The sequence below is a fragment of the Elephas maximus genome, chromosome 17 (genome assembly GCF_024166365.1).
Source record: "Elephas maximus indicus isolate mEleMax1 chromosome 17, mEleMax1 primary haplotype, whole genome shotgun sequence".
In the NCBI taxonomy this organism is placed as follows: domain Eukaryota; kingdom Metazoa; phylum Chordata; class Mammalia; order Proboscidea; family Elephantidae; genus Elephas; species Elephas maximus.
This window is the reverse complement of record NC_064835.1, coordinates 82854184-82866282: the sequence shown is the minus strand read 5'-3', so window position 1 is coordinate 82866282 and position 12099 is coordinate 82854184. Positions and strand designations below refer to the sequence as shown.

Here is a 12099-nt window from a genome sequence, read left to right as displayed (position 1 = left end):
TCTTCAGCGATCCTTTCTGTGTTTTCTGTTTTCTCCCTCTGTTCTAGGACTCCGATCACTCACAAATTTTTGCATTTGATTGTATCCCACATAATTCTCAGAGTTTCTTCTCTTTTCTGGTTTTTCCTCAGAGTTGTATCCAAGTGTTTGTCTTCAGTTTTGCTGATTCTGTCTTCCATTATTTCAAACCTGCTTCTCGGCCCTTCTATGACACTATCCAGTTCTGAAATCTTGTTTTTTACCTCTTGAATTTCTAATTGTTGTTTTTGTATGATTTCTAGTTGTGAATTTATTTTGGCATTTTTTTCCCTGTATTTTTTCCTTAATTCTTCCTTTTTTTGTCTGTATTTTCCATGAATTTGTCTGTGCTTTACAGGAATTGGTCTTTTTTTCCCTCATTTTTTCTGCTTTTTGCTTTAACTCTTGGATAGCTCTGAATATTAGACATTTGAATTCTCTGTCAGGTAGTTCTAGTGCCTTTTCTTCCACTGGAAAGTCACGTGGTGTTTTATTTTGGATGCCTACTGGAACCATCCTGTCCTGATTTTGTAATATGTTTTAATATTGTCTGCTGTCTTTGGGACATTCAGTAGTTATTTTCTTCGTTTATTTATTGTAGATCTGTTTGTTTCATTCTGCTTTTTTTTTTGTTTTATTTGGTTATGTCTGAACAGGTGGGCTGTGCATTCTTTGGTGTTTACTCATCTGTGGTCACGATACTTTTCACCTCCTTGTCCAAAAGGCAGAGCCGTTCACTCAGCTTTGTTGCAACAGGGAAGGTCCAGCTGAAGGGGAGGGGCTGTTATGGGTTGTTTTTGGCATACACTAGGGCCGACAGAGCAGGCAGGGAATCAGTACTGGGCAGGTTCTGTGCTGCTTGGGGGTGTGATGTTCAGAACATGGTGCAGGTAGGCAGGAAGGAGGGGAAAGGTTGTGATGTGTGGAGCTAATATGGGTATGGAAAAGAGGAGAGAGAGGAGAGATAAAGAGGAGCCAAAAACAAACAAACAAAAAAATAGTTCTAAGGGAGCTTGCCATTGGGGTGGAGAGATGAGAAACTGAGAAATGGAGGAAAAAAAGGGAAAAAGAAAAAAATAGCTAGATAAAAATTTGGCAGTGAGGCTGCAAAGACTAGGGAAGTGGCTTCCAGACTGCTCAGTATAGTGTGGCTAGAGGGAGTATAGATGTCACACAGTGCCAAGTATTCAGGAGACAGGAAAAGAAGGCACGTATAGAGAGATGAGAACTAAGAAATGAAGAAAGAAGAGAAAAAGAAAAAAGAAATGCCCCCAGGGATCCCATCCACTTAGCTGCACAGATTAGGGGATTGGCTCCTAAGCTGTGTGGTGCAGCCTGGCTAGAACGGGATCCCAAGCCACGAAGAAAAAAAGAAAACAAATAAGCAGAAGAAAACAAAGCAAAAAAAAAAAACACCTGGGGTTCCCACCAGTGTGGTGTCACAGGCTGGGGGAATGGTTTCCCAGTCAAGCAGCGCTTCACAGCCTTTCAAGAGGAAGCAAAGATGGCACATGGATCCAGGTGTTCGAGAGAAAGGAGGTGGAGGTGGTGGGAGGCATGGAAGAAACGGAAAAAAGCAACATTAGCAACAGACAAATGACACTCAGGAAGCTGGCCAGTGTGGGTGGGGTGGATCCAAGTGGCCCTGGGCCAAAATGGTGGCCTCCTGGCCAAGACACTGCAGCCAGTGGGAAGCAGAGGAGGCCGGGTGGGGGGAAAGGTGGGGGTTAGGAAAGTGTATATTGGCGGTTACCGGGTTCTCTGTCTCCTGCAGAGAACTTTGTGAAGCTGCTTTCCTGTGTTCTCTGTTTGCCGATCTCTGATGTGGGCAGGGTGAGTTCAAGCGGCATGGGTGCTGCAGTTCCCAGCTGGATAAGCCACTGCTGCCAACCAGGAAGCATGGAGGTAGAGCAGCAGGGAGAGGATGGGAAGTGGGAAAGCGTGTATTGCTGGTTACTGGGTGCTCTGCCTCCTGATGGGAGCTCCGTGAAGCTGCTTTCCCATGCTCCCTGTCTGCTGATCTCTGACAGTAGTCCAAGATGGTGAATCCATGCTGCGTTAGCTGGTAGGGACCTCAGCATGTATCTCTCCTTGCTCTCTGTACTCTGTCAGTTTCTTATTCCATTCAATGCTCGGCTGAGTTCTTTATCTCTTCATTTGTGACACTTTGGGTTCCAGTACTGGCATTTGTCTCTGTTTTATATAGTTTTTTGGGTCTTTGTTGTAGACGGATGGCATGATGCTTCTGTCTGTGGTGCCATGTTGGCCAGAAGTGAAAATATATGTTCTATTTTTAATGAGTTGTGGCTACACTGATGTTTATATTTGTCAAAAATCATCGTAGCATACACTTAAAATCTGTACATTTTGCTCTTTGTAAATTATACCTCAATTAAAAGAATGAAAAAAAAAAAAAAGAAAAAAGAAGCCTGCAATGCTTTTACCCATTAGAAAAACCTAGAGTGTGAGCTTCCTCCAGGTAGAGAAAAGACTTTTTTTTTTCCTGATTTTAAATTTACTTTTCCCCTTAACTTCCTTCATATTGCTTTTGAATATGAAATTTTGGAATTCTTTGGCCTTTTCTTATGCCCATTGAAAGCTCAAATGAGTTGCCACTGAATTTGTGTAGAAGGCTGACTAAAAGAGGCCAAGGAGTTATCTTGAATTTTTGATTCTTCCCCAAGAATCCAATAACTGCCCACAATTCAAGTTGTCAAAGCACGTTTCAAAAGCAGTTCAATTACATCTAAGTATTTAAAGATCAAGTTTATAATTTTTCAGTAACTCCAAGACCTCTTTTTTTCTTTCAAAATACATACATATATCCGCCCAGGAAAGAGAATAAGGGTTTGACAAGTGGCCTATATTTTTGAGGAAGATTTTCATTTCTATGGTTAGCTTTTCCCTAGGAATGTGTTTTTAATCTGGTTTTTATCATATAGTATAAAGAATCTTTATAATATGCTTCTTTTCCCATTCTTATTTCTCTGAAATATTGATGACATGCAATTTTATTTCTCAGTTTGTGACTCAGCCCAGGAGGGATACTTTTTTTTTTGGTTCCATACTGTGATGGCTTCCATATTGTTTGTCATTAGCGATTACATTTGTGGCTAAATTTTATGCGACCTTTGTTTCAGAAAAAATACTTTCTAAATTGAATTCATGACATTTAGAGGGGAAAGTTTTCAACTTTGGAACTTATGTCTTTGGCAATTATATTATGGTTTGGGGTTGGGTCAGTGTGTATTCATACACCCAGAAAGATACATCTTCCTTTGGTGGGATCTTGAAACTATTAGCCCGTTGCCATCAAGTCAGTTTGGCTCATATCGACCCTATAGGACAGAGCAGAACTGCCCCATAGGGTTCCCAAGGAATGGCTGGTAGATTCGAACTGCAGACATTTTGGTTAGCAGCCAAGCTGTTAATCGCTGTGCCACCAGGGCTCCTTGACACTGTTAATGAATAGTACTAGCATTGATTTTGTCTACCTACTGAGTTACGTATCTCCTCTGGAGAGAATTCATGCAAAATCGTTAAGTTTGAATGATTCTTCTCCCTACTGTCAATAAGGAGACACCCAATGTGTTCTTGGCATTGCTAAATTCTCTGTCATGATTTTTATGGAAATCACAAATTTTCGTGGATGTTTGGACCATGTATTGACTATGTCTCCAGTTAAGTATTTTATGAATTATTTGAACTTCAAAAAAAAGGTATTATAAAATTTAATTGGAAATAAATTTATACTTTCAAAATGTATGACCAAATGTAAATTATTCTTTCATTTAAAAACCAATTACTACCCAATTTGACAATATTTTCTATTCCTGTTAAACTCACTGTGGGAAGTAAGTTTGAGATGTAACTCCTTTATTCTCAAGCCAATTGATATTTGTGTTTTTGTTAAGATATCAAGGGATAATAATTAAGATTTTGCATAGTAATAGAGGAGGTACTCAATTCAGTAGGTGGACCAAATCAATGATATTACTATTCATTAATAGTCTCAAAATCCCACCAAAGGAAGATGTATCTTTCTGGGTGTATGAGTACACATTGCCCCCCCACCTGTGTACACATGTACTTTCCAACACACTTGACCACAGATTTCCCTCATACCTTTTTTGCCATTCTTTTTTTTTTAATTTTGAAAAAAAATTCAAGTTTCCAGAGAAATCACAAGCCGCTTTACCCAGAGATTCCGTTCAGGTTTCATTAACTCTCCCCATAATGTCTTTCATACCAGAAGTAGCCAATCCAGGATGATGCTTTGCATTTGGTAGTTGTGTCTCATGAATCTCCTTCAAACTAGAACAAGTCCACAGACCTTCCTTGACCCTTTTGAAGAGGACCAAAAAAAAAAAAAACCCCAAATCAAACCTGTTGCTGTCAAATCGATTCCGACTCATAGCGACCCTATGGGACAGAGTAGAACTGCCTCATAGAGTTTCCAAGGAGCACCTGGTGGATTTGAACTGTCAACCTTTTGGTTGGCAGCCATAGCACTTAGCCGCTATGTGACCGGGTTTCCCTAAAGAGCACAGGCCTGTAATATTGTAGAATGTTCTTGAATTTGGGTTTGTTTGTTGTTTCCTCATGATTAGATTTTGGCTATACATATTTGGCAGCAAAACCATAGAAGTGATGCTGTATTGTTCTCACTGCATTTCAACCCAATCCTATGGGTTGGTGCATGCCATTGATTTGTCATGTCACTGCTGATTAAACTAATCACTTGGTAAGGTGATATTCATCAGGTTTTTTTAATGAAAACTTACTATATCCCCTTTTACAATTACAGGTAGTCACTGACTTATGATAGGGTTACATTCTGATGACTGCATCATAAGTTGGTTCTGACATAAGTCGAATACCTCATTTTTTTTCAAGTTTTCATTATTATTCCCTTTTAATATCAGTATCCTTATAAATCCAATCTTTATTAGTTGTGAGGGTTGGAAACATTACATATAAACCTACAGATCTATTTTAATACATACCAAGAAAAACCAAACCCGTTGTGATCGGGTTGATTCCGACTCACAACGACCCTATAGGACAGAGTAGAACTGCCCTATAGAGTTTCCAAAGAGCACCTGGTGGATTTGAACTGCCAACTTTTTGGTTAGCAGCAGTAGCACTTAACCACTATGCCACCAGAGTTTCCATTTTAATACATACACATGTAAAAAAATACACAAATCATTAAAATTTGCTCCAAGAATGAAGAAGAGTTAGAGCACACTGAAATTTTGTCAGTTGCAGTAATCATTCCACTTGTGGAAGGTTCTGGATCATCTGGATTATCTCTGGAAATGGGGATACCATTTCTAGTCAGAAATTAATGAGATTTGTCTGTAAGGCCCTTTTCTTTTCTTTCTGGTAGATATTCTTCATCTCATCTTGTCCAGTTCATCCTTGAATTTTTCAGTAGCTTCACCATTGGCACTCCCTGCTTCTCCAGTTATATGCACATTATGTAAGCCAAATCTGTGTTTGAAATTGATGAAACCAGCTTTTGCTGGAATTAAAGTATTCTCAATAGTCTCCTTGCTACTCCTTCAGGTTTTCAAAAAGGTTGCGTGGTTTCATTTGAATTGTCAATAAACTCATAGGAATCCTTTCCTGGATTTGATCTTCTACCGAAATCATCAATAGCTTCTCCATCTCATGGATTGGCCCTTACCTCTTCTTTGTTAAAATTTTTGATTTTATGCTAATCACTCCTTTAACTGCCTCCAAAATCCCATTCTTATCCTTAATGATTGTCGTGGTGGTTGAAGGAGACAATCCTTCCTCACAAACTATTTCTCCAACTTTCTTTCCATTATCATAGGCCTTAATGATCTTCATCTTTATGCCTATGTCAAGACCTTTCCTCACCTTCTCTTTTGGATTAGAACTTTCAGTGGCATGACTTTTTTTGCTAGACATATTGCTGAGGGTATAAGCAGTGCAGGTGTTACCATTAGAGAAACTTGAACAACTCGGCTTCAAGTTAACAACTAATGCTTCTTATGGTACGAACGCTCAATAAGATCACACTATAGGCCTGGTCTATGGTAAAGTCAGTGTCAGTGTCATAACAATGACGTCGGAGTTGTAATGGCTGACAGGTGCGTGTGCAGTTCAGTTGTCATATGCCGTTAGAGTTGAACTTGCCAAACTTTCTATCCATTACTACTCCAGACGCAAACACTGATTTCATTGTAAGCCATGGTCTGCTATACAACAGTGTTTTGAACAGTAAATCATAAAATTGAACATATGCAAGTGAACATCTGAGAATGATAACATCAACAAATTACACACAACACTGTATGTAGTACATATAACTAATGATAAGATTTAAAAAAAAAAGGACTGTCGTAAGTGCACTCTGTCGTAACTTGAATATATAGTTACTGGGGGACTACCTGTAATAAATATTTTGTAGGAATAGTCTTTAAAAGCCTATATAAATATCCTATTTCTCATCCAAATTTCACCTGCTAGACTTCGCATCCATTTTTATTTCTTGCCTGAATTATTACTTTAATGATTACCAAATGGTGATTTCTAATTCCACCATTTTTCCAACATTTATAAATTAGCATTCTACTATAAGTGAAAGGTTTTTTGTCTCTCGTTTATTTATTCACTTTTTTGCATCAATGTAGAGTCATGGATTTCTGTTTTAATCAATGAGGTACCATGTGCTACTGTCATTATTTGTTTTGATGATTTAATTGTCTCTGATTTGGCTACAGAGAACCCCTTTCAATCTGGCTTCTGAAGTGTCCCTGTCATTCTCTGACCATACCATATCTTTACTTTCTGGAATAACAAGATGTTCCAGACTGGTCTTCTACTTTCTGCTACGGCCTGGATCCAACCATATTTTGAGAAGTCCTGGTTCCACTTAGTGGAATATGGTATTTAGAAGCCAAGATCTTGACACTTTGTGTGTTCTATGCTACTTGAGCATTACTTCTCCCAAATCCCCTCAGGGCACAGGGCCAGGAAATATGTGTAGATATATACACACATGCATACTTTAAAACACACACTTCTGCATCAATATTCATTTCTATTATCTATCTATCTATTGAAAACAATGAATCCCCCTGACACATTCAATTCCAGTTGAACACCACAAGGTTCATTCTAAATTTCCCCCTTTGTGATTTTTTTACTCCTGCTCTGACAGTGAGAAAAGGTGACTCAAACTAGCCTAAATATATTTATTTATTTGATCAATCCAGCCAAATGTAATAGTTTCCTGACTCTTCTTCTGGCCACATACCTCATGCAGGCTCCAGTGGTAGATTCTGGCTGCCAAAAAAAATTTTTTTTATATTAGCTAATTTATTGGTCTTGGTATAAATACTTTTCTTATATTCATTCATTTTCCTTCTTCCCCCACCCCCAGGGCATTTAATGGATAGAGAAACACTGACTATTTTACCCCATGGGTGAGATATAATCATAAACTGATCTGATATGAATTAAATGGACTCTATCTTCAATTAACGAACAAATTAAAGATTGTAGTGATAGAAATGACTACTCTTCATTGCTTTCAGACTGTAATAATAGCAAATCAGAAGAATTAACTTATATTTAAATACTGCTTCAAATAATAGCAATATTTAAATATATAAGTTAACTCTTCCTTATTAAGAATCATCTACCTGATTACCTACATTTTTTAAAATTCTCTAAATTCAGTAGTGGGTTTTGCAACTTTTGAAAAAATGTGTGTAAGGCTACTAGTTTTTCCCAAAGGCAATTTTATTTTTTTCATAACACAATCCGAAAGCACAGAGCTTTATATGTTTCAGGGAAGATAAAAATCATATCAATAAGTAAGAAAAAAGGTTGCAAGGTGTTTGCATAAAGGCAAATGGTATTACGCAAATGGCTAAGCCAAAGCTTTATATCAAGAGACAACATTGTCTATATATTTACTGAGAAACTTGTATTGAAATGCACAGGGTTGCTAGACAACACATGGCATTGCCATATTGTCAAAATCTGAGGTATGGCTTTGTAAGGAGTTTGCTTGCCAGCTATGACTTTACTATTTCTCCATGACATAGTAGTTGTTACTCTAATCTGAGCTATAGTATTTGCATTTACATTATAGACCACAGAGTAAAGGATGTCACTTATTAGTGAAACATCTATGTGGATTCTTCATTGCTCTGTAGCTTGTATCATGATTATGAGAAATTTTAAGTCCTGATGCTGACATATCTAAATGTATTTATGAACCCTTCTTCCCTTGTGTTGACATCTCAAGATTCTTTGTGAAATTGATAGCTCAGGAGAGAGAGGGCATCCTAAATACTGTAGAAGCACAATTAACTCGGGAAGTGTGATTGATGACTAGGCTCTTGAAAGCTCCTCACTTCTATCAATATACCCCAGTCTCTACTCCAAGTTAGAGGGTTGTGTTTACCTTTCAGACACACTGGCAAATGGAGCATGGAGATTTTATACCTAACGGTGGAGCTCATTAGTTCAAAGACTATAATAGATCCTTGGCATGTTTGAATCAAACTTTTGGACAAATAGCAAGTGACCTCAAGTACAGTTTGCTTAAGGGACAAACTTGAATCTCTCAAGCTGTATGGTTTGTATGATGCCTGTCACTAATTGGAGAATCAGCTTAGCTGCTTTCGGTGAGCAGCATTGTTCTGCCCTGGTGATTATAGAAGCAGTTACGTGAAAAAGTAGACATTATGGTATTCTCAAATTTCCAGATTCACAAAGATCTCTTGCCATATTGGTCGTGAAAGTCAAGGGGCCAGTGCTATAATACTTTCTCCATTCTTATAATTCCAATAGTGTATTTGAGCTGGTGGATTACAGCCATTTCACAAGTGTTGGTAAATTGTGATGTTGATTTCTAGTTAGTGCTTAGGCATTTTTTCTTTTCTTTTTGTTTAATTAGTCTCTTGATCTCAAATCTGGGTGTTATACTCCTTAGCATTTTTATCATCAGTCCCTCTCCCTCATTCTTTCAAGACAATATTTCCTTCATGCAATAATCAATCTTCAGTAGATACATTTTAATTTTAAAGAATCATGTATATACTACTATGTTATTTGGTGTTTTCATGCTGTTCTGCTTGGTGCTTACCTTTGTTCCCTTTTTATGGCCATGTTTAATTGCAGCACTGTTTAGCTGTGTTGTAATAACAGAACAATAGTCAGAAAGAGTTGGGCTGAAATCAGCTCTCAAAACCACTGCTGTGTCTACGCATATTTAACACAGAAGAATAATAGTACTTACTTTACCAGGTTAATGTACCTATTAAGAGAAATAACATTTAGAGTGCTCGTCATAAACCAGGCATACAGTAAAAGATGAACAAATGTTAGAATGTCAACTCCACAACAACAGGGATCATTGACTCTCTGGTACATTGAGTCTCTTCCAACTCAAGGCAACCCTACGTGTTACAAGGTAGAACTGCTCCATAGGCTGTAATCTTAATGGAAGAGATCCTCAGGACCTTCTTCTCAGGGACTTCTGGGTAGGTTCGAACTGCCAATGTTTAGATTAGCAGGGGAGTGCAAACTGTTTGTGCCACCTAGGGACTCAGCACATGATGACCAAAAACCAAACCCATTGCTGTCAAGTCAATTCTGACTCATAGTGACCCTATAGGACAGAGTAATATTGCCGCATAGTGTTTCCAAGGAGTGGCTGGTTGATTCGAACTGCCGACCCTCTGGTTAGCAGATGAGCTCTTAATCACTATGCCACTGACACATGATAAAAACCAAAAAACCAAACCCATTGCTGTTGAGTCGATTTTGACTGATAGTGACCCTATAAGACAGAGTAGAACTGCCCCATGGAGTTTCCAAAGAGCACCTGGTAGATTCAAACTGCCGACCTTTTGGTTAGCAGCCGTCACACTTAACCACTAAGTCACCAGTGTTTCTGGCACATGGTAAGGACTCAATAAATACATGTCAGCTGTTCTTATAGGCTGTTATAGCCCTCACCTTGACATTTTGAAAATTAGAGATAAATTAGGATATGCATATAAAGCACATAAAAAAGGGTTTGCCACAACTTAGGTCATTCAACTAGAGTTATATTTTAGAGACGTATTATCAGGAGCATGACTGGTCTTTTAGGGAATTCTTGGGCAAACGTATCTTCAGAAAGGCTAAAGGTCCTTTGTTTCGTCCTTCTCAGGCATCCTGTTCTCCCTGGTGGTGATGCTCTATGTCATCTGGGTCCAGGCGGTGGCGGACATGGAAAGCTACAAAAACATGAAGCTGAAAGACTGCTTGGATTTCACCCCTTCTGTTCTATATGGCTGGTCATTTTTTTTGGCCCCAGCTGGGATATTTTTTTCTTTGCTAGCTGGATTACTATTTCTAGTTGTTGGTCGGCATATTCAGATACACCACTAATCAATCTGTTTGTTGCCACTAGCGTTTTCCTGAAAGAGTTTAAAACAGGACATACCTTTTTTTTTTTTTGTTTCATTGATCCCAGGGTAGCGTTAATTGATGAAATTTTTTGGTTGCTATTTGAATCAAGGATTTTACTTGTGATTTCCTCTGATAAGACGGTCCTAGAATCTCTCCGACACCAAGACGTTTCCATCTTACCTAAGTGGTATGAAGGATCTAGTGTTTTAGGAAGCAAGTAACATCGACCTCCCTTTAATTGCAGGTTGCCAAGGCCAGATAGCTGGTATAACACCATCGCATGGGGCCAGTCATGATTTGGTTTGTAGCCATCTCCTTGGCATTCGCTTTTGCTACTATGCATATGTATAAAAAAATCTTTGGGGAATAATTAAGAATGGAAAACAAATGTTGCCAGTGTAATTTAATTTTGTTTCCATGCCATACATATCCATGTACACATTCGCTGACTTTTGAGATAGCAGTTGCTTTTGTAGTAAGATCCATGCAAAGTCACCAGTTAGAATGGGCCACAACAAACAGAACTGAGAATGTGCACTTTTACCATTTTCTTACCAACGGTGTTTTGGTTACCTAATTTTATTCACTTAATTGTGCATGCTTACATAAACCTTAAAGTATATTTAAAAGTAGCAAATCTGTATAATGGAATTATGTATGATGTAGACTGGATTTTTATGAACTTATAATGGGTTAATTATATATGTAATATGGTTTAAAATATGTAAAAACTGAGCGCCTTAGCTTAGTACATAACTCTATTTGGTATTTTAAAATTCTCATTTAAAAGTTATATTGCTAAGATGTGCAGCATGTGAAAATTTATTGATGAAATGTGCTTTTAATATCCACTAGCTATAAACTTTCAAAATACTTCCATATGAGGATTATAATAGCCTCGCTTTATTAAAGACTATGAAATATTAACCTTTCCCAAGATTTATGGGTTCCAACTTTTCTGATCATTTGATCCTCTTAATTATGATTCCTCAATTCTTCAACTTTGCAATAGGTATATTAACATTTACAGATCTGCTGTATCCTTTAACCTCCTGGGGGAAAGAAAGTTTTTGTGGGGAAAAACAGTTCTTTATTATTGACTAGTGTAGACATTTTCCATATCAAAGATACATGTTTGGCACTAATTTTGATTGAAATCAAATCCATCTGAGAAGCCTAGGTCGTATTTGCATTTTGGAAGCTTCCATCACGAATGCAGTGTTAGAAGGAACAGGGAAAGGGCATGTGAGCTTTGTTTGGTGTACAGTATTTCACTCCACAGCTGTTACGAATAGGAAAGGCATGACTCAGAGGCAAAGTGACCACCTAGAAGATGCTGTGGGGTACGGTGACTGTTGCTTCCAATCTAGCTGTTTCCATGATGGAGAGATTGCCCGAGTCTTTGCTGCCATTAAGCCTTCCTTCAGTGGGAAGGGATTTGGGAGGAATAGCAAAAGACTGAGGTATCTACAGAATCATGAGGATATTTTAGTGATGGTCAGGACTTGCCTGTAATCAAAAAAGGGTCAGGGATTTAACTGGCTTCTCAAGCCATTTCAATTATATCATAGACGTTTTTGTGGGATTTTCCTGTGTCTTTTCTGTTTCATTTTTATATTGCTTCATTTACTTTGC

At 38.1% G+C, this 12099-nt stretch overlaps 1 protein-coding gene across 3 annotated transcripts in view; it reads left to right on the top strand.

Moving 5' to 3' along the window:
* TMEM182 (transmembrane protein 182) overlaps positions 1-11152 on the top strand; it is a 102574-nt gene extending 91422 nt beyond the window's left edge. For all 3 annotated transcript variants that reach the window (XM_049856916.1, XM_049856917.1, XM_049856915.1), the window contains one exon: positions 10223-11152. In XM_049856916.1, coding sequence (XP_049712873.1) covers positions 10223-10443 — 221 coding nt within the window. In that variant the 3' untranslated portion in view covers positions 10444-11152. The remainder of the gene's footprint in view (positions 1-10222) is intronic.
* The last annotated feature ends 947 nt before the right edge of the window (positions 11153-12099 follow it).